This window comes from Sturnus vulgaris, chromosome 33 (genome assembly GCF_052056855.1).
Source record: "Sturnus vulgaris isolate bStuVul1 chromosome 33, bStuVul1.hap1, whole genome shotgun sequence".
Lineage (NCBI taxonomy): Eukaryota > Metazoa > Chordata > Aves > Passeriformes > Sturnidae > Sturnus > Sturnus vulgaris.
This window is the reverse complement of record NC_142275.1, coordinates 793,318-815,879: the sequence shown is the minus strand read 5'-3', so window position 1 is coordinate 815,879 and position 22,562 is coordinate 793,318. Positions and strand designations below refer to the sequence as shown.

The window sequence follows — 22,562 nt, the reverse complement described above, 5'->3', positions numbered from 1 at the left end:
GGCTGTCCCTGGGGGTGTCCCCGCGGTGCCAGCGCTGTCCCCGGGCTGTCCCTGGGGGTGTCCCCGGGCTGTCCCTGGGGGTGTCCCCGCGGTGCCAGCGCTGTCCCCGGGCTGTCCCCGCGGTGTCCCCGCGGTGCCAGCGCTGTCCCCGGCTGTCCCTGGGGGTGTCCCCGGGCTGTCCCTGGGTGTCCCCGCGGTGCCAGCGCTGTCCCCGGGCTGTCCCTGGGGGTGTCCCCGCGGTGTCCCCGGGCTGTCCCTGGGTGTCCCCGCGGTGCCAGCGCTGTCCCCGGCTGTCCCCGGGCTGTCGCTGTCCCCAGAGCAAGGAGGAGGTGATGGCCGTGCGGCTGCGCGAGGCCGACAGCATGGCTGCCCTGGCGGAGATGACACAGCGAGTGGCCGAGCTGGAGATCCAGGTACGGGGACACGGGGACACGGGGACATGGGGGACATTGAGGGGAGATGGGGACAATGGGGACACCAGGGGGACATAGGGACACTGGGGACATGGGGACATTGAGGGGAGATGGGGACAATGGGGACATGGGGACACGGGGACATGGGGACATTGAGGGGAGATGGGGACAATGGGGACATGGGGGGACGTGGGGACACCAGGGGGACATGGGGACATTGGGGACACTGGGGACATTGAGGACACCAGAGGGACATGGGGACACCGGGAGGACATGGGGGGACATGGGGACAATGGGGACACCAGGGGGACATAGGGACACTGGGGACATGGGGACACTGGGGGGACATGGGGACATTGAGGACACCAGAGGACATGGGGACATTGCGGAGAGATGGGGACACTGGGGACATTGGGGGGACATGGGGACATTGGGGACATTGGGAATATTCGGGACATTGGAGGGATTGGGGACACTGGGGGGACAATGGGGACATTGAGGGGACATTGGGAATATTCGGGACATCAGGGACATCAAGGACATTGGGGACAGTGGGGACATGCAGGGATGTGGGGGACATGGAGGGAGAGGGACACTGGGGACATTGGGGGGACATTGGGGACATTGGGGGGGACACTGGGGACAGGGGGATGTGGGAACATGGGAGGGACACACGGACTTGGGGACATTGGGGACACAGGAGGGACATGGGGACCCAGGAGGGGCCAGGTGGCCGCAGTGTCCCCAATGTCCCCGATGTCCCCCAATGTCCCCCAATGTCCCATTGTCCCCTGCTGTCCCCAATGTCCCCGATGTCCCCGGTGTCCCCGGTGTCCCCAATGTCCCGGGTGTCCCCAGCGGGAGGAGGGGCGGCTGCAGGGCCAGCTGGAGCACTCGGACACTGCGCAGTACATCCGTCACCTGAGGGGACACATCCGGGAACTGAAGGCTGAGGTGGGGACATGGGGACACTGCGGGGACATGGGGACACTGCGGGGACATGGGGACACTGGGGGGACACTGGGGACAGTGGGGGGATTGGGGGATTAGGGACATTGGGGACAGTGGGGATGTTGGGGATATTGGGGACATTGGGACACTGGGGGGACATGGGGACATTGGGGTGACATTGGGACATTGAGGGGTTGGGGACACTGGGGGACATTGGGGACATCGAGGACATCGGGAGTTTGGGATACTGGGGACATTGGGGGGACAGTGGGGACATCGGGGGGACATTGGGGACTTGGGGACATCGGGGATGTTGGGGACATGGGGGGACATTGGGGACATCACGGACTCTGGGGACTTGGGGACATCGGGGATGTTGGGGACATTTGGGACATCACGGACACTGGGGACTTGGGGACATTGGGGACACCAGGGATATGGCGGGGGTTGGGGACATTTGGGGACACCCAGGTGACATCCAGGAGGAGCTGGGGGAGGGGACAGGGGTTGGGGACACCCGGGTGGCACCCACAGGTGCTGGGGGACCCCCAGGCTGGCCTCAGTGCCGCCGGTGACATTCCCAGTGCCACCAGCGATGTCCCCTCAGTGCCACATGGCCCGGGGACAGCTGGTGACAAAGTGTTCCCTCTGTGCCCCCCTCCTGCCCTTCCCTGTTGGCCTTTGTCCCCTCCTGTCCCCATCCCTGTCCCCTCTCCTGCTCCTGTCCCCATCCCTATTCCTGTCCTCATCTTTCTCTGTCCCCTCTCTGTCCCCTCCCTGTCCCCCCTGTCCCCCTGTCCCCCCTGTCCCCCTGTCCGTGTCCCCTCTGTCCCCCCTGTCCCCCTGTCCCTGTCCCCCCTGTCCGTGTCCCCCTGTCCGTGTCCCCCTGTCCGTGTCCCCCTGTCCGTGTCCCAGCTCCGGCTGCTGCGGGGGCCGCTGTCCTTCGGCGCGGTGGCCTTGGGGACACCCGTGGGGGACGAGGACTCGCTGGGCTCCTCGGACGAGGAAGTGCCACCACCCTTCGCCCTGACCCCGGGGGACATCGGGGACATCGGGGACACCGGGGACAGCAGTGACAGCGAGCCCGAGGTGGCACCAGCAGCACCGTGACACCAGGGGACACTGGGGACACCGGGGACAGCAGTGACAGCGAGCCCGAGGAGCCACCAGGGGACATTGGGGACACCGGGGACAGCAGTGACAGCGAGCCCGAGGAGCCACCAGGGGACACTGGGGACATTGGGGACACCGGGGACAGCAGTGACAGCGAGCCCGAGGTGGCACCAGCAGCACCGTGACACCAGGGGACACTGGGGACACCGGGGACAGCGAGCCCGAGGTGGCACCAACAGCACCGTGACACCAGGGACACCCTGAGGTGGCACCTTGGGGACATCGGGGACAGCCTGAGGTGGCACCCCTGGCATCGTGACCCACAGGGGACATCGGGGACACAGGGGACAGCCCGAGGTGACACCCCAGGGACCCACGGGGACATTGGGGACAGCGGTGACACTGAACCTGAAGGAGCACCGTGACCCATGGGGACATCAGGGGACATTGGGGACAGGCCAGGTGCCACCCCAGCGATCTTTGGGGACATCAGGGACAGGTCAGGGGACAATGAGACACCTGTGGGGGACACTGAGGTACGTGCCAGGTCCTTGTGGCACTTTGGGGACACTGAGGGGACACCTGTGACAAGCAAGGGACACTCTGGGGCACGCAGGGGACACTGAGGGGACACCGAGGGACAAAAAGGGACATCCAGGGGACACCCAAAGGGTTCCAAGGGACATCCAGGGGACACTGAGGGACACCCAGGGGACAGCCCTGGCCTGGCTGATCCCACACATGGAGAGATCCCAGGATGGGGACAGGGACAGGGACGGGACACAGCTGGATCTGGGACAGGGGCACACCTGGGACAGGGACACACCTGGGACAGGGACACACCTGGGACAGGGACAGATCTGGGACAGGGACACACCTGGATGGGGACACACCTGGGACAGATCCGGGGTGTGGATCCCAGCCCCGGTGCCCTCCTGGATGCTGTGGGACCCCCAAGGGCGTGACCCGACCCCTCTGGACCCCCCAAATGGATCCCGGACCCCTCAGGACCCTCCTGGACCCCCCAAATGGACCCCAGACCCCCCAATGGATCCCAAACCCTTGAAATGGATCCCGGACCCTTCTGGATCTCCTGGATGGACCCCGGACCCCCCGAGTGGATCCCAGAGCCCTCAGGACCCCCCAAATGGATCCCGGACCCCCCGAGTGGATCCCAGACTCTTCCGGGGCCCCAAAATGGATCTCAGGTCCCCCCGATGGGTCCTGGACTCTGAAACCCCCCCCGGATGGATCCCGGACCCCCCAAAAGGATCCCAGAGCCCTCAGGACCCCCCTGGATGGATCCCGGACCCCCCAAAGGATCCCAGAGCTGCCAAACGGATCCCAGACTTTTTTGGACACCCCCCCCCCCCGGATGGATGGATCCCGGACCCCCCAAATGGATCCCGGACCCCCCAAATGGATCCCGGACCCTCAGGACCCCCCCGGACGGATCCCAGGCCGTTCTGAACCCCCCAAACGGATCCCGGATCCCAAATGGATCCCCCGGACTGGGACAATGGGGACACCCCCTCCCCTCCCCCCCCCCCGCTGTACAGAAATACAGGACCCCAAAAAACCTCGAATCGACCCCAAAATTCCCTGGATTTGGGCCCAGCCGGGGGGTCCCAGTCCCTCCCAGTTCCCATTATCCCATTCCCAGTTCCATCCCAGTTCATCCCAGTCCCTCCCAGTTCCCATTATCCCATTCCCAGTCCATCCCAGTTCATCCCAGTCCCTCCCAGTCGCCATTATCCCATTCCCAGTCCCTCCCAGTTCCCATTATCCCATTCCCAGTTCCATCCCAGTTCATCCCAGTCCCTCCCAGTTCCCATTATCCCATTCCCAGTCCCTCCCAGTCCCATTCCCAGTCCATCCCAGTTCATCCCAGTCCCTCCCAGTCCCCATTATCCCATTCCCAGTTCCCTCCCAGTCCCCATTATCCCATTCCCAGTCCATCCCAGTGCCCATTATCCCATTCCCAGTCCCCATTATCCCATTCCCAGTCCATCCCAGTCCCCATTATCCCATTCCCAGTCCCCATTATCCCATTCCCAGTCCCTCCCAGTCCCCATTATCCCATTCCCAGTCCCTCCCAGTCCATCCCAGTCCCCATTATCCCATTCCCAGTCCATCCCAGTTCTCCCATTTCTCCGTTTTATGCTCAAATCGTTTCCGCGAAAATACAAAAATATCCCGGGGGGGGGGGGGGAGGGGAGGGGCACCCCCAGGACCCCCCCCGGGGTGACAGCGACAGTGACAGTGTGACAGTGTGACAGTGACAGTGTGACAGTGACAGTGTGACAGTGACAGTGACAGCGACAGTGACAGTGTGACAGTGACAGTGACAATGTGACAGTGTGACAGTGACAGTGTGACAGTGACAGTGACAGGCTCAGATTGGCACCGGGGGGCACAGTGGGGGAGGGGCTGTGCCATATTTTGGGGGCCCCACCCCCCCAAAAAACGCCCCTTGGGGGGAGGGGCACCCATTTTGGGGGGGGAGGGGTCCCATGGGGGGGAGGGGGGTTCGGAATTCGGGGCCACCCAGGTCCAAAGGGGGCGGGGGACAGGAAATTTGGGGGTACCCAGGTCCGGGGGGGGCGGGGGGGTCCTGAGGGCACTTTAGGGGTCCAGCAGATTTTTTTTTTGGGGGGGGGAGGGGGGGGTTCCAGCTTTTGGGGGGGTCCCCAATAATGGGGGGAGCCCCGCCCAGGGCGATCATTGCAAGGGGGGGCCCCAAAACCTGAGAGGGGTCCCAGACATGGGGGGGCCCCAAAGGGGGGGTCCCCAATCATGAGGAGGGGGCTCCCCAATCCCTGGGGGGGTTCCCCAGTGTCTGTCAGTGGGGGGGGGGGGGGGTTCCCCAGAGGGGGGTCCCCAGTGTCAGGGGGTCCCCAAGGGGGGTTCCCCAATTCCTGGGGGGGGGGGGGGGTCCCTGATCGGGGGGATTCCCCAATCATGGGGGGGGGTCCCCAAGGGGGGGTTTCCCCAATCCCTGGGGGGTCCCTAGTGTCTGTCAGTGGGGGGGGGGTTCCCCAGAGGGGGGTCCCCAAGGGGGGGTTTCCCCAATCCCTGGGGGGTCCCTAGTGTCTGTCAGTGGGGGGGGGGGTTCCCCAAAAGGGGGTCCCCAGTGTCTGGGGGGGTCCCCAGTGTCTGGGGGGTCCCCAATGCCTGGGGGATCTCAAGGGGGGGGGGTCCCCAATGCCTGGGGGTCCCCAAGGGGGGGGTTCCCCAATCCCTGGGGGTCCCCAGGGGGGTCCTAGCAGCGCCCCGCCTTGGCGTCCCCGATGGCGCCCCAGACGTCGAACACGAACTCGTCGGGGAAAGCGAAATCCCCGAGCTGAGAGTCCAGAGCCTCGGCCAGAGCGTCGGGATCGCGAGCGTCACGGCCCAGCTCCACCATGGTGGCCGCTGTGGGGACACCGGGACATCAGGGACATCGGGGACATGGGGACATGGGGACATTGGGGACAGGGACACCGGGACATCAGGGACATCGGGGACATCAGGGACAGGGACACGGGGACATCAGGGACACGGGGACATGGGGACATTGGGGACAGGGACACCGGGACATCAGGGACATGGGGACATTGGGGACATTGGGGACAGGGACACCGGGACACGGGGACATCAGGGACATCAGGGACACCGGGGACACCGGGACATCAGGGACATGGGGACATTGGGGACATTGGGGACAGGGACACCGGGACATCAGGGACATGGGGACATTGGGGACATTGGGGACAGGGACACCGGGACACGGGGACATCGGGGACATCAGGGACATCAGGGACATGGGGACACCGGGACATCAGGGACATCAGGGACACCGGGACATCAGGGACACCGGGACATCAGGGACACCGGGACATCAGGGACAGGGACACTGGGGACAATGGGGACATCAGGGACAGGGACACGGGGACATCGGGGACACGGGGACATCGGGGACATCGGGGACAGGGACACGGGGACATCAGGAACACCGGGACATCACGGACATCAGGGACAGGGACATGGGGACACGGGGACATCAGGGACATCAGGGACAGGGACACGGGGACATCAGGGACATGGGGACATTGGAGACAGGGACATCAGGGACAGGGACACGGGGACACGGGGACATCGGGGACACCGGGACATCAGGGACATCAGGGACAGGGACACCGGGACATTGGGGACAGAGCGTCGGGATCGCGAGCGTCACGGCCCAGCTCCACCATGGTGGCGGCTGTGGGGACACCGGGACATCAGGGACATCGGGGACATCAGGGACATCAGGGACAGGGACATCAGGGACATCAGGGACAGGGACACTGGGGACAATGGGGACATCAGGGACAGGGACACGGGGACATCAGGGACAGGGACACGGGGACATCAGGGACACGGGGACATCGGGGACATCGGGGACTGGGACACGGGGACATCAGGGACAGGAACATGGGGACAGGAACATGGGGACAGGAACATGGGGACAGGAACATGGGGACATCGGGGACATCGGGGCCAGGGCCAGGGCCATCGGGCATCACAAGGGGCCATGGAGGTCAGGGGACACTGGGGGACATTGGGGACAGAGGAACATCCTGGGGACATTGGGGGTGCTGGGCACGGTCCAGGGGTCCCAGAGGTTTGGAATATCCCAGGGATTTTTTGGGGGGGTCCCAGGAGATTTTTGGGATGTCCCAGGGTTCTTTAGGGTATCCCAGGTTTTTGGGGGGTCCCAGAGGTTTTTTGGGGGTTCCCAGGGGATGTTTTGGGGGTCCCAAGGGTTGTTTTGGGGGTCCCAGGGGATGTTTCGGGGTCCCAGGGGATGTTTTGGGGATCCCAGGGGATGTTTTGGGGGGTGCCAGGGTTGTTTTGGGGGTCCCAGGGGATGTTTTGGGGGTCCCAGGGGATGTTTCGGGGTCCCAGGGTTGTTTTTGGGGGGTCCCAGGGGATGTTTTGGGGTCCCAGGGGATGTTATGGGGGTCCCAGGGTTGTTTTTGGGGGGTCCCAGGGGATGTTTTGGGGTCCCAGGGGATGTTTTGGGGGGTCCCAGGGTTGTTTTTGGGGTCCCAGGGTTGTTTTGGGGGTCCCAGGGGAAGTTTTGGGGGGTCCCAGGGGAAGTTTTGGGGTCCCAGGGGATGTTTTGGGGGGTCCCAGGGGTTGTTTTGGGGGTCCCAGGGGAAGTTTTGGGGTCCCAGGGGATGTTTTGGGGGGTCCCAGGGATGTTTTGGGGTCCCAGGGGATGTTTTGGGGCTCACCCAGCTCGCTGTCCCGGATGCCCATGTAGCTCTCCAGCAGATCGTCCACCTTGGCCACCGCGCGCTCCTCGAAGGCCGAGGGCTGGGGGGGATTTGGGGAGGATTTTGGGGGGTCCTTGAGGGTCCTAGGAGGGGCTTGAGGGGTCCCTGAGGGATTCTGGGGGGGTCCCTGAGGGATTCTGGGGGGTTCTGGGGGATCTAAAGGGGATTTGGGGGATTCCCAAGGGTCCCAGGGAATTCTAGGGGGTCCCTGAGGGTCCCAGGGGGAGCTTGGGGGGGGGTCCTTGAGGGATTTTGGGGGGTCCCAGGGGGATTTGGGGAGGATTTTGGGGGGTCCCTGAGGGTCCCAGAGGGAGCTTGGGGGGGGTCCTTGAGGGATTTTGGGGAATCCCAGGGGGATTTGAAGGAGATTGGGGAATCCTCAAGGGTCCCCAGGTGACATTTTAGGGTCCCCAGGTGACATTTTGGGCTCCCAGGTGACATTTTTGGGCTCCCAGGTGACATTCTGGGCTCCCAGGTGACATTTTAGTGTCCCCAGGTGACATTTTAGGGTCCCCAGGTGACATTTTTGGGCTCCTAGGTGACATTCTGGGCTCCCAGGTGACATTCTGGGCTCCCAGGTGACAGTTTAGGGTCCCCAGGTGACATTTTAGGGCTCCCAGGTGACATTTTGGGCTCTCAGGTGACATTTTAGGGTCCCCAGGTGACATTTTAGTGTCCCCAGGTGACATTCTGGGCTCCCAGGTGACATTTTGGGCTCCCAGGTGACATTTTAGGGTCCCCAGGTGACATTTTTGGGTGCTCACCTGCTCCTGCAGCGTGGCCGGGCCCCTCGAGCGCAGCCTCAGCGTCCCCCGGGCCCAGCCCCCCTGGGGGGGACCCCCCCGAGCACCCCCAGAGCGGGGCCCCACCCCCTCTGGACAGACACACGGACACGGGGACAGACAGGGACACACGGACAGGAGGGGACAGACGGACAAGAGGGGACAGACAGGGACACACGGACACGGGGACACACGGACAGGAGGGGACAGACAGACACAGGGACAGGGGGACAGGACACGGGGACACACGGACAGGAGGGACAGACGGACACAGAGGGGACACACGGACAAGGAAGGACACAGGGACACAGGGACAGGGGGACAGGACAGACAGACACAGGGACAGGACAGACAGGGGGACAGGACGGGGGGGTCACTGGGGGGGTCCCCATTGGGGGCACCCTCAGAACCCCCTGCTCGGCTTTGGGCTCACCCAGAGGGATCCCAGTATAAACCAGTATAACCCAGTATGAACCAGTATGAACCAGTATGAACCACTATAACCCAGTATAGCCCAGCATAGCCCAGTATGAACCAGTATAAACCAGTATAGCTCAATATAACCCCGTATGAACCAGTATAATCCAGTCCCTCCCAGTCCATCCCAGTGCCCATCCCAGTGCTCCCAGTGCCCATCCCAGTCGGTCCGAGTCCATCCCAGTCTATCCCAGTGCCCCCAGTGCCCATCCCAGTCCATTCCAGTTGCTCCCAGTCTATCCCAGTGCCCATCCCAGTCTATCCCAGTGCCCATCCCAGTCCATTCCAGTTGCTCCCAGTCTATCCCAGTGCCCATCCCAGTGCCCCCAGTGACCATCCCAGTTCATCCCAGTTGCTCCCAGTCTATCCCAGTCTATCCCAGTACCCATCCCAATCGCTCCCAGTCTATCCCAGTGCCCATCCCAGTGCCCCCAGTGACCATCCCAGTGGCTCCCAGTCCATCCCAATCGCTCCCAGTCTATCCCAGTCTATCCCAGTGCCCATCCCAGTCCATTCCAGTGTATCCCAGTTCCATCCCAGTTCCATCCCAGTGACCATCCCAGTGGCTCCCAGTCCATCTCAATCGCTCCCAGTCTATCCCAGTGCCCATCCCAGTCTATCCCAGTGCTCCCAGTCTCACCCCAGGCCCTCCTGGGCTCGGTGAGGGTCAGCTGGAAGCGGTGCCCGCGGGGCAGTTCCTGTAACAGCCGGGCCACCTCGAAGTGTCGCGCCCCCACCAGGCTGTGCCCGTCCAGCGCCTCCAGCACATCCCCGACCCCGACCTGCGGCGTGCGCGCCATCACCGAGCCCTCCCGGATCCGCTGGGGACAGGAAACGGGGCACCTGGGCACACCTGGGTACACCTGGGCACACCTGAGAGCACCTGGGTACACCTGGGCTCTGTGTGTGTGCCACCACCGAGCCCTCCCGGATCCGCTGGGGACAGGAAACGGGGCACCTGGGCACACCTGGGCACACCTGGCCACACCTGGGTACACCTGGGCTATGTGTGTGTGCCATCACCGAGCCCTCCCGGATCCGCTGGGGACAGGAAACGGGGCACCTGGGCACACCTGGCCACACCTGAGCACACCTGGGTACACCTGGGCTGTGTGTGTGCCATCACCGAGCCCTCCCGGATCCGCTGGGGACAGGAAACGGGGCACCTGGGCACACCTGGCCACACCTGGCCACACCTGGGCTGTGTGTGTGCCATCACCGAGCCCTCCCGGATCCGCTGGGGACAGGAAACGGGGCACCTGGGCACACCTGGCCACACCTGGGCACACCTGGGATGTGTGTGTGTGCCATCACCGAGCCCTCCCGGATCCGCTGGGGACAGGAAACGGGGCACCTGGGCACACCTGGCCGCACCTGGGCACACCTGGGTACACCTGGGCACACCTGGGATGTGTGTGTGTGCCATCACCGAGCCCTCCCGGATCCGCTGGGGACAGGAAACGGCGCACCTGGGCACACCTGAGAGCACCTGGGTACACCTGGGTACACCTGGGTACACCTGGGCTGTGTGTGTGCCATCACCGAGCCCTCCCGGATCCGCTGGGGACAGGAAACGGGGCACCTGGGCACACCTGGGTACACCTGAGAGCACCTGGGTACACCTGGGCACACCTGAGAGCACCTGGGTACACCTGGGTACACCTGGGCACACCTGGGCTGTGTGTGTGTGCCATCACCGAGCCCTCCCGGATCCGCTGGGGACAGGAAACGGGGCACCTGGGCACACCTGGGCACACCTGGGTACACCTGAGAGCACCTGGGTACACCTGGCCACACCTGAGAGCACCTGGGTACACCTGGGCTGTGTGTGTGTGCCCTCACCGAGCCCTCCCGGATCCGCTGGGGACAGGAAACGGGGCACCTGGGCACACCTGAGAGCACCTGGGCACACCTGAGAGCACCTGGGCACACCTGGGCTGTGTGTGTGTGCCATCACCGAGCCCTCCCGGATCCGCTGGGGACAGGAAACGGGGCACACCTGGGTACACCTGAGAGCACCTGGGTACACCTGGGCACACCTGGGATGTGTGTGTGTGCCATCACCGAGCCCTCCCAGATCCGCTGGGGACGGGATGGGACAGAGGGGTCACCTGGGGACACCTGAGGGCACCTGGGCGGCTGGGGACACCTGAAGGACACCTGGGGGCTACCTGGGGACAGCACAGTCACCCGGGGGCACCTGGGGACACCTCAGGACACCTGGGGTTACCAGGGTCAGGTGGGGCCACCTGACTCCACTGGGGGGTCCTGGGGCCCTCTGGGGACACCTCGTTCACCTGGAGCTACCTGGGGCCACCCCCATCCACACAGGTGTCCCCTCAGGTGTCCCCAAGTGTGTCCCAGCTGTACCCAGGTGTGCCCAGGTGTATCTCAAGTGTGTCCAGGTGTGTCTCACCTTGATGAAGGCGTATCCGGCGCCGTTGTCGGTGATGGTCAGCCCCAGCCCTGTGCCATTACCTGTACCCAGGTGTGTCCCAGCCGTACCCAGGTGTGTCTCAGGTGTGTCTCAGGTGTGTCTCAGGTGTGTCTCAGGTGTATCCAGGTGTGTCCAGGTGTGTCTCACCTTGATGAAGGCGTATCCGGCGCCGTTGTCGGTGATGGTCAGCCCCAGCCCTGTGCCATTACCTGTACCCAGGTGTGTCCCAGCTGTACCCAGGTGTGTCCAGGTGTGTCTCAGGTGTGTCCAGGTGTGTCTCACCTTGATGAAGGCGTATCCGGCGCCGTTGTCGGTGATGGTCAGCCCCAGCCCTGTGCCATTACCTGTACCCAGGTGTGTCCCAGCTGTACCCAGGTGTGTCTCAGGTGTGTCTCAGGTGTGTCTCAGGTGTGTCCAGGTGTGTCTCACCTTGATGAAGGCGTATCCGGCACCGTTGTCGGTGATGGTCAGCCCCAGCCCTGTGCCATTACCTGTACCCAGGTGTGTCCCAGCTGTACCCAGGTGTGTTCAGGTGTATCTCAGGTGTGTCTCAGGTGTATCCAGGTGTGTCCAGGTGTGTCTCACCTTGATGAAGGCGTATCTGGCGCCGTTGTCGGTGATGGTCAGCCCCAGCCCTGTGCCATTGCCTGTACCCAGGTGTGTCCCAGCTGTACCCAGGTGTGTCCCAGCTGTACCCAGGTGTATCCAGCTGTACCCAGGTGTGTCCAGGTGTGTCCCAGCTGTATCCAGGTGTGTCCAGGTGTGTCTCACCTTGATGAAGGCGTATCCGGCGCCGTTGTCGGTGATGGTCAGCCCCAGCCCTGTGCCATTGCCTGTACCCAGGTGTGTCCCAGCTGTACCCAGGTGTGTTCAGGTGTATCTCAGGTGTGTCTCAGGTGTGTCCCAGCTGTACCCAGGTGTGTCTCAGGTGTGTCTCAGGTGTGTCTCAGGTGTGTCCAGGTGTGTCCAGGTGTGTCTCACCTTGATGAAGGCGTATCCGGCGCCGTTGTCGGTGATGGTCAGCCCCAGCCCTGTGCCATTACCTGTACCCAGGTGTGTCCCAGCTGTACCCAGGTGTGTCCAGGTGTGTCTCAGGTGTGTCCAGGTGTGTCTCACCTTGATGAAGGCGTATCCGGCGCCGTTGTCGGTGATGGTCAGCCCCAGCCCTGTGCCATTACCTGTACCCAGGTGTGTCCCAGCTGTACCCAGGTGTGTCTCAGGTGTGTCTCAGGTGTGTCCAGGTGTGTCCAGGTGTGTCTCACCTTGATGAAGGCGTATCCGGCGCCGTTGTCGGTGATGGTCAGCCCCAGCCCTGTGCCATTACCTGTACCCAGGTGTGTCCCAGCTGTACCCAGGTGTGTCTCAGGTGTGTCTCAGGTGTGTCCAGGTGTGTCTCACCTTGATGAAGGCGTATCCGGCGCCGTTGTCGGTGATGGTCAGCCCCAGGGCCTCCTCTGACTTGAGCACCTGCACGTCCTTGCGGCGGCCGCGCGTGTGAGCGAAGATGAAATCCTCGAGGCCGATCTGCCCCCCCAGCAGCTTCTCCATGTCCACCTGAGGAGTGTTCAGCGTGCAGAACAGCACCTGGGGACACGGGGACACCGTGCGTGTCACCTGGGGACACAGGGACAGCACCTGGGGACACGGGGACACCGTGCGTGTCACCTGGGGACACAGGGACAGCACCTGGGGACACGGGGACACCGTGCGTGTCACCTGGGGACACAGGGACAGCACCTGGGGACACTGGGGACAGCACCTGGGGACAGGGACAGCACCGGGGGACACTGGGGACAACACCTGGGGACACTGGGGACAACACCTGGGGACATTGGGGACACCATGGATGTCACCTGGGGACAGGGGACAGCACCTGGGGACACTGGGGACAACACCTGGGGACAGGGACAGCACCTGGGGACACGGGGACACCGTGCGTGTCACCTGGGGACACAGGGACAGCACCTGGGGACAGGGAGAGCACCTGGGGACACTGGGGACAGCACCTGGGGACACTGGGGAATGTCACCTGGGGACACGGGGACACCGTGCGTGTCACCTGGGGACACTGGGGACAGCACCTGGGGACACGGGGAATGTCACCTGGGGACAGGGACAACACCTGGGGACATTGGGGACATGGGGAATGTCACCTGGGGACAGGGGACACCTGTGGGGCACCTGGTAGTCATGGGGGGGGGGCCGTTGCAGCAAGAGGTACCTGGGGGGGGGGGGGGGTGGGTCCAGTGACCCCCAGTCCCTCCCAGTCCATCCCATTCCTCTCCCAGTCCATCCCAGTCCAATTCCAGTCCATCCCAGTGCCCTCTACTCCATTCCAGTTCCATCCCAGTGTCCCCCAGTCCATCCCAGTGTCCCCCAGTACCATCCCAGTGTCCCCCAGTCCCATTCCCACCTTGGTGAGAGTGATCCCCAGTCCATCCCAGTGTCATCCCAGTCCATCCCAGTGCCTCCCTGTTCCATCCCAGTGTCCCCCAGTCCATCCCAGTGCCCTCTAGTCCATCCCAGTGCCATCCCAGTCCCCCCCAGTCCCGTTCCCAACTCGCTGGGGGTGATCCCCAGTCCATCTCACTGCCCTCTAGTCCATCCCAGTTCCATCCCAGTCCTTCCCAGTGCCATCCCAGTGCCATTCCCACCTGGCTGAGGGTGATCCCCAGTCCATCCCAGTGCCCCTCAGTGCCTCCCAGTACAATCCCAGTCCATCTCACTGCCCTCTAGTCCATCCCAGTCCCTCCCAGTCCTTCCCAGTGCCATCCCAGTCCCATTCCCACCTGGCTGATGGTGATCCCCAGTCCCTCCCAGTTCCATCCCAGTCCCTCCCAGTCCCCCCCAGTCCCTCTCCCACCTCGCTGGGGGCGATCCCGAAGGCCTCCCCGATTTTCCCGTACAGCTCCCGGACGTTGCTGAAGCCCTCCCAGTGTCCCCCAGTGTCCCCCAGTTCCATCCCAGTGTCCCCCAGTTCCATCCCAGTGCCATCCCAGTACCATCCCAGTGCCATCCAGTCCCATTCCCACCTGGCTGAGAGTGATCCCCAGTCCATCCCAGTGTCATCCCCGTCCCTCCCAGTCCATCCCAGTGCCCCCCAGTCCATCCCAGTCCCATTCCCACCTCGCTGAGGGTGATCCCCAGTCCTTCCCAGACCCTCCCAGTGTCCCCCAGTCCATCCCAGTGCCATCCCAGTGTCCCCTAGTCCCTCCCAGTGCCATCCCAGTCCCATTCCCACCTGGCTGAGAGTGATCCCCAGTCCATCCCAGTGCCATCCCAGTGCCCCTCTGTGCCTCCCAGTACAATCCCAGTCCCCCCCAGTCCCTCTCCCACCTCGCTGGGGGCGATCCCGAAGGCCTCCCCGATTTTCCCGTACAGCTCCCGGACGTTGCTGAAGCCCTCCCAGTGTCCCCCAGTCCATCCCAGTGCCATCCCAGTGCCATCCCAGTGCCTCCCAGTACAATCCCAGTCCATCCCAGTCCCTCTCCCACCTCGCTGGGGGCGATCCCGAAGGCCTCCCCGATTTTCCCGTACAGCTCCCGGACGTTGCTGAATCCCTCCACGCGGCCCGTGGGCGAGCCGTGGGCGAGCTGAGTGTGGAACACGAGCCGGGGCCGCAGCGCCGCTGGGGGAGGGGCAGCCCCCGCCGCCCCTCCCCCCGGGGCCCCCCCCGGCCTCTCCCGGGGCTCCCCCTCGCCCCCCGGCCCCCTCCTCGTTCTCCACCAGGGGCGGGGGCTTCTTACGGCGACCCAGGCCCAGCGGCATGGGGGGGGCTGGGGGGGTCTAGAGGGGGTTTGGGGGGTCTGGAGGGGGGTTTGAGGAGGTTTTGGGGGGGGTCTGGGGGGGTCTAGAGGGGGTTTGGGGGGTCTGGAGGAGGGTTTGAGGAGGTTTTGGGGGGGTCTGGGGGGCTCTGGAGGGAGTCTGGGAGGTTTAGGGGGTCTGGGGTGGATTTGAGGGGTGTCCGGTGGGGTCTGGAGGAGGGTTGGAGGGATTTGGGGAGGGTGTGGGGGGGTTTGGGGGGATTTAGGTGGGGTTTAAGGAGGTTTGGGGGGGGTTAGGGAGGCTTTGGGGGGTCTGGGGAGGGTCTGGGGGGGTTTAGGGGGGTCTTTGGGGGACTTCAGATGTGTTTGGGGGATTTGGGAGGGGGCTTTAAGGGAGTCTGGGAGGGTTTAGCTGTGCCTGAGGGGGTCAGGGGGGTTTGGGGGGGTCTGGGGGGGTTTAGGTGAGGTTTAGGTGGGTCTGGGGGGGTCAGGGGGGTTTGGGGGGGTCTGGGGGGGTTTAGGTGGCTCAGGCTGGGTTTGGGGAGGGGGCCTGAGGGGGTTTAGGGGGGGTTTGGTCTGTCCGGGAATTCCTGGGGGGGTTTCTGTGGGTCTGGGGGGGTTCCGGGGGGGTCCCGGTGAGTTCTGGGGGGTTCCGGGGGGGTCCCGGTGTTCCCTGGGGGGTTCCGGGGGGGTCCCGGTGTTCCCTGGGGGGTTCCGGGGGGGTCCCGGTGAGTTCTGGGGGGTTCCGGGGGGGTCCCGGTGTTCCCTGGGGGGTTCCGGGCGGGTCCCGGTGAGTTCTGGGGGGTCCCGGTGAGTTCAGGGGGGTTCTGGTGTGTTCCGGGGGGGGTCCCGGTGTTCCCTGGGGGGTTTCTGGGGGGTCCCGGTGGGGGCGGGGCTCGCTGCCCCCACCCCAAGATGGGGGGGGGGAGGGGCGGGGGGAGGGTCCTGCGCTGTTCCGCCGGGGCCTGGAAGGAGAGAGGGGAAACTGAGGCACACGGGGGGGGGAGGGGCCGCGCGACCGAGACACCGGGACCCCCCCGGACCCCCCCGGACCCCCCCCACACCGGGCCCGGTTCCGCCTCGGACCCGCGGTACCCCCCAACCCCCACTCGGGTCCCGGTTCCCACCGACCCCCGAGCCCATCCCGGTCCCCCCACACAGCCCCAGCCCCCCCCCGGCTCTGTCCGGTCCCGGTTTCGGTCCCGGTTTCGGTCCCGGTGCCCCCCCCCGGATCCCTCCTCACCACCGGGCGCTGCAACCGGAGCGGCACTTCCGGGAGGGCGTGGCCAAACCCCGCCCTAGCCAATCAGCGCCCCCGCCCCGCCCCGTCTGCACCAATCAGCGCCTCGCGCCGCCTGCACCAATCAGCGCCGCGGCCCCGCCTCGCCTTCACCAATCAGCGCCGCCGCCTCGCCCAGCCTCGACCAATGGGAGCTGAGAGGGGGCAGGAAAGGGCTTGGCCGCTCTTCCCGCCCCCCCCCTCCCCGCCGCGAGCAATGGGCGCGCCCGGGCTCGCGCCGCCTCGCAGCCAATCAGGAGCCAGGACTGAGCGTGAAGGGGCGGAGCACAGGAAAGGGGGCGTGGTCAAAGGGGGCGGGGCCTGGCGGGTAAAGGGGGGGGAGGGACGGGGAGCGGACCCCAAAATGGGGGGGGGGGGCGGGGCAGAGACCCCATTTGGGGAAGGGGAAACAACACCAGACCCCATTTGGGGAGGGGGGGGAACAGCCCCCAGACCCCATTTGGGGAGGGGGAAACAACCCCAGACCCCATTTGGGGAGGGGGTGAACAACCCCCAGACCCCATTTGGGGAGGGGGGAACAGCCCCAGACCCCATTTGGGGAGGGGGAACAACCCCCAGACCCCATTTGGGGAGGGGGGAACCGGCCCAGACCCCATTTGGGGAGGGATCATTGGGGAGGGGGTCCCAAACCCGATTTGGGGAGGGGGGATGCAGATTCTGGGTGGGGGGGGGGTCACCGAGTGCCCCCCCCCCCCATCCCTGAGCCCCCCCCAGTGCCCCCCAATTCCGCCCCCTCCCCCCGAACAGACACAGCAGTTTCGGATTTTTGCGCTTTTTTTTTTTTTTTTTTTATCTCGGACCCTTTTCCAGGCGGTTCCACCCCAAAACCGCGAGGGTCCCGCCCCTCCCCCACCCCGAGCCGCCTGCGGCCCCCCCCCCAACCCCCCCCACCCCCTCCCCCCAACGAGGGGTCCCCCCCGGTCTGGGGGGGGGCTGGGAAGGGACAGGGCACCCCACGACCCCCCCCAAACACACAGCGGGTGGGGGGGGGGCGCCTCGGGGGGGTGGGGGGACCCCAAAAGGGGAAACGGGGGGGGGGAGGGGACTTGGGGACCCCCCCAAAAAACACAGCCCTGGGTGGGGTGGGGTGGGGGATAAGGACACCCGAGACCCCCAAAATGGGGGGGTCAGGGACACCTGAGGACCCCGAGACCCCCAAAATTGGGGGGCAACGACACCTGAGGACCCCCAAAATGAGGGGGGAAGGAACACCTGAAAACCCCGGGGACCCCCCAAAATCGGGGGGCAAGAACACCCAGAGCAAAGATTGGGGGACAAGGACACCTGGGGACCCCCCAAAATGAGGGGCAAGGACACCCGGGGACCCCCAGAGCAGAAACTGGGGGGGGACAAGGACACCTGAAAACCTCGAGACCCCCCAAAATGGGGGGGCAAGGACACCCGGGGACCCCCAAAATGAGGGGCAAGGACACCCGGGACCCCCAGATCCCCCCCCAAGCCACCTCAGGACCCCCCCAAAACCACAGGACAATGTCACGACAATGTGGGGAGGGGCGGGGGACACACCCCAAACCCTGAGACTGCGACCCCCAAAATCCCCCCCCCTGAGGTCTGAGATTGGAGACCAGGACACCCCAAAAACCCCCTGAGGTGGAATTTGGGGGACCAGGACACCCCAAAACTCCTCCAAGGTCTGAGATTGGGGACCAGGACACCCAAAATCCCACCCGAGGTGGAATTTGGGGGAGGGTGAGACACCCCCAAAACCCCCTCGAGGTGGAGATTGAGGACCAGGACACCCCAAAACCCCCCCGAGGTCTGAGATTGGGGACCAGGACACCCCAAAACCTCTTCCAATGTCTGAGATTGGGGACCAGGACGCCCCAAAATCCCCCCGAGGTGGAGATTGAGGACAAGAACACCCCAAAACCCCCCCCTGAGGTCTGAGACTGGGGACCAAGACACCCCAAAATCCCCCTGAGGTCTGAGATTGGGGGGACCCAGGACACCCCCAAAACTCCTCCCAAGGTCTGAGATTGGGGACCAGGACACCCCAAAATCCCCCCGAGGTGGAATTTGGGGGAGGGTGAGACACCCCAAAACCCCCTCGAGGTGGAGATTGAGGACAAGAACACCCCCAAAACCCCCCCCGAGGTCTGAGATTGGGGGACCAGGACACCCCAAAATCCCCCCCGAGGTGGAGATTGAGGACAAGAACACCCCCAAAAACCCCCCCGAGGTCTGAGATTGGGGGACCAAGACACCCCAAAACCCCCCCCGAGGTCTGAGATTGGGGGACCAGGACACCCCAAAACCCCCCCGAGGTGGAGGTGGGAAACCTGGAGGGATTTTTTTTTTTTTTTTTTTTTCTGGTTGGGGGAGGGTGGGGGGGGATGGTGTCCCCCCGAGTCCATCCCCCCCCCCATAAGGATTTTGGGGTTTTTTTTGGGGGGGTCCCTAGAGGGGCAGGATCTGCTCCAGGAGGGTTTTGGAGGCCGGGGGGATCCTGTCGGGGAATTTGACCTCGAACTCGATGACGAGGTCGCCGCGCTGCTCGGGACAGCGGGGGAAGGGCAGCCCCTCCCCCGGCACGCGGCGCTTGACCCCCCGGCTTGAGAACATCCTGGAAAACCATGGGGATGGAGCGGCCATCGAGCGTGGGGACCGTCACCGTGCAGCCACACAGAGCCTGGGGACACGGGGGACACGGGGGGACACGGGTCAGAGCCTGGGGACACGGGGGACACGGGGGGGACACGGGTCAGAGCCTGGGGACACGGGGGACACGGGGGGACACGGGTCAGAGCCTGGGGACACGGGGGGACGGGGGGGGGACACGAGTCACAGCCTGGGGACACGGGGGACACGGGGGACACGGGTCAGGGTCGGGGGACACGGGTCAGGGGGACATGTCACAGCCTGGGGACACGGGGGACACGGAGGTCAGGGTCAGGGGACACGGGGTCAGGGGACACGGGGGGGACACGGGTCACAGCCTGGGGACACGGGGGGGACACGGGGTCAGGGTCAGGGGACACGGGTCAGGGGACATGTCACAGCCTGGGGACACGGGGGGACACGGGTCAGGGTCAGGGGACACGGGTCAGGGGACATGTCACAGCCTGGGGACACGGGGGGGGACACGGGGGGGGACACGGGTCACAGCCTGGGGACACGAGGGGACACGGGTCAGAGCCTGGGGGACACACAAGGGACACAGGGGACACGGGTCAGGGTCAGGGGACACGGGTCAGGGGACATGTCACAGCCTGGGGACACGGGGGGACACGGGTCAGGGTCGGGGGACGCGGGTCAGGAGACATGTCACAGCCTGGGGACACGGGGGGACACGGGGGGGACAAGGGGGGACAAGGGGGGGACACGGGTCACAGCCTGGGGACACGAGGGGACACGGGGGGGGACACGGGTCAGAGCCTGGGGACACGGGGGGACACACAGGGGACACGGGTCAGAGCCTGGGGACACACAGGGGACAGGACAGTGACACCACGGAACAGCACGGGGCACGGGGGACATGGGTCAGGGGACACAGGGGACACAGGTCAGAGCCTGGGGACACGGGGGGACACACAGAGGACACGGGTCAGGGGACACGGGTCAGGGGACACACAGGGACACACAGGGGACACACAGGTGACACACAGGTGACACGGGTCAGGGGACACACAGGGACACACAGGGGACACACAGGGGACACACAGGGGACATGTCAGTGCCAGGGGGACACATGGGGGGGACATGGTGGGGGACAGGACGTGCCAGGGGACACACAGGATGTCAGTGCTGGGGGACACAGATGGGACATGTCACCACCGGGGGGAGGGGACACCCCAAGCGAGGTCCCAGTGCCCGGAGTGACCCCGGAGTGACCCCCGGAGTGACCCCTGGCCACCCATCGTGTCCCCCCATCCCCATTGTGTCCCAGCACCCAAACGGACCCCTCTGATGTCCCCAAAGCCACCCTCCCTCGATGTCCCCACTGCCACCAACCCCCCACAGCGTCCCCAATGCCACCAAGACCACCCCCAATGTCCCCACTGCCACCCCCCCCCGACATCCCCCTCAACCCCCCCGAGGTTGGGGCTCCCCCAAATCCCCCCGGGCCCCCCAAATCCCCCCGGGCCCCCCAAATCCCTTCGAGGCCCCCGAGCCCCCCAAGCCTCCCAAGTCCCTTCGAGCCCCCCGAACCCCCCCACCCCCCCCAAATCCTTCCAAGGCCCCCGAATCCCCCAAATCCCCCTGAGCCCCCCAAATTCCCCCGAGCCTCCCAAGCCCCCAAATCCCCCAAATCCCCCCAAGGCCCCCGAATCCCCCAAATCCCCCCAAGGCCCCCGAATCCCCCATATCCCCCCGAGGCCCCTAAGTCCCCCCCGAATCCCCCAAGTCCCCCAAACCCCCCGAGCCCCTCAAATCCCCCCAAGCCCCCCAAATCCCCCCGAGCCTCCCGAACCCCCAAATCCCCCCGAGCCCCCTAAGTCCCCCCGAACCCCCCGAGCCCCCCGAGCCACCTCGCGGAGGCTGATCCTGGCCGGGTAGACGATGTCGGAGCCCTCTCGGCGGAACACATCGTGGGGCTTGTCCTTGAGCACGAACACCACGTCGGCCGGGATGTTGTTGGGGGTCTGGTCCCCCTCTTTGGGGAAGGTGATCTTGGTGCCCTCCTTCCAGCCCCTCTTCACCTCGATGGTCAGGATCTTGTCCTCGTTCCTCACCGTTTTGCCGTCGGGGCTCAGGCGCTTGTGGGAGATTTTCATTTTTTTGGTGCAGCCGCTGTAAATCTCCTCCAGCGACACTCGCAGCTCGTAGAGCACTGGGGGGTCCTGGCGGCGACCCTCGGGACCCCTGCCCCTCGGGAAGCTGACGCTGCCGAAGCCCCCGACGTGGAAGGTGTTGAAGGCTTCGTCGCCATCCTCATCGTCGCCGTTGCGCTGCACGAAGAAGGTGTCGAAGGGGTTGCGGCCGTCGAAGAACTCGGCGAACATGGCGTGAGGGTCGCCGCGGAACGTGTAGGTGAAGGTGGGGCCGTTGGAGCCCCCCGGGCCGGGGGGTGGGGGCTCCCCCTTTGAGCCCTGGTGATGTTTTTTGGGGGGGGGGGGGGGTTGGTGCCCGTCAGCCCCCCACGGCCGCCCCGCCGGAGGGTGCGGGGTGGGTGAGCCGCGGGCAGGGCGTGGGGGGTGGTTTAAGGTGTGGGGGAACCGGTTCTGCCCGTGGCGCCGACGCCGCTGACGGGCCCGGACGGGTCCCAACAAGCCCAGCCGGCTCCAGAGGCTCCCCCCCCGGCACACCCCGGCCCCCCCACCCCGGGCTGCTGGCCTGGCGCCGGTCACCCTCGGCCCTGTCACGGTCACCTGTCCTGGGCACCCCCTCCCCAAAATGTCCCCCAGCCTCTCTCTGTGTCACAGCTGGCTTCGCCCTGTCCCCACCCTGCTGCCGGCACCTCCCAACCCCCAACCCTGCCACCATCACCTGTCCCCGTCACCTGTCATTGTCACCTGTCCTCCCTTCGTGTCCCCACCCCCTGTCCTCACCCTCTGGTCCCTGTCACCTGTCCCCATCACCTGTGTCCCCCCAAGTTCCCCCCAGCCCTTTACCCCTCCCCCCAATCTCCCCACCCTGACCCCCCCCCCCCAAACCCCCTTTACCCCTCCCCGACCTCCACGTGCCCCCCCACACCCCCATCCCCCCCCCCCGCGCTGTGTCCCCTCCTGTGTCCCCCTTCGGTGTCCCACATCCACCCCACTCCCGTGTCCCCTCCGTGCCCCCATCCCCCCCCCCGTGTCCCCCTCCCGTGTCCCCTCCGTGCCCCCCTTTCCCCCCCCCGTTCCGCCGCTCACCCTCCTCCCCGTACTTGTCGAAGATCTCCCGTTTTTTGGGGTCGCTGAGCACGTCGTAGGCCTCGGCCACCTCCTTGAAGCGCTGCTCGGCTCCGGGGGAGCGATCCTTGTCGGGGTGGCAGCGCAGCGCCTGCCGCCGGTACGCGCGGCGGATGTCGGCGGGGGAAGCCCCCCCGGGACAGCCCCAGCGTGCGGTAAAATAATCA

At 65.3% G+C, this 22,562-nt stretch overlaps 3 protein-coding genes across 4 annotated transcripts in view; 1 reads left to right on the top strand and 2 right to left on the bottom strand.

Annotated features, from left to right (window-relative positions):
* Positions 1 to 4,063, top strand: part of LOC148220645 (EVI5-like protein) — a 34,030-nt gene extending 29,967 nt beyond the window's left edge. For both annotated transcript variants that reach the window (XM_088154884.1, XM_088154882.1), the window contains 3 exons: positions 318 to 413; positions 1,272 to 1,367; positions 2,280 to 4,063. In XM_088154884.1, coding sequence (XP_088011010.1) covers positions 318 to 413; positions 1,272 to 1,367; positions 2,280 to 2,474 — 387 coding nt within the window. In that variant the 3' untranslated portion in view covers positions 2,475 to 4,063. The remainder of the gene's footprint in view (positions 1 to 317; positions 414 to 1,271; positions 1,368 to 2,279) is intronic.
* A 1,589-nt stretch (positions 4,064 to 5,652) lies between these two features.
* On the bottom strand, positions 5,653 to 15,260 carry GIPC1 (GIPC PDZ domain containing family member 1). The gene is given in 7 exon segments (XM_088154897.1): positions 5,653 to 5,891; positions 7,739 to 7,820; positions 8,545 to 8,654; positions 9,680 to 9,860; positions 12,875 to 13,060; positions 14,971 to 15,151; positions 15,153 to 15,260. Coding segments are annotated over 7 exon segments (984 nt in total). The 5' UTR covers positions 15,245 to 15,260; the 3' UTR covers positions 5,653 to 5,739.
* Positions 15,261 to 18,882: 3,622 nt separating this feature from the next.
* On the bottom strand, positions 18,883 to 22,463 carry DNAJB1 (DnaJ heat shock protein family (Hsp40) member B1). The gene is given in 4 exon segments (XM_088154898.1): positions 18,883 to 19,108; positions 19,110 to 19,190; positions 21,031 to 21,591; positions 22,357 to 22,463. Coding segments are annotated over 3 exon segments (705 nt in total). The 5' UTR covers positions 21,505 to 21,591; positions 22,357 to 22,463; the 3' UTR covers positions 18,883 to 18,958.
* Between the last annotated feature and the right edge of the window lie 99 nt (positions 22,464 to 22,562).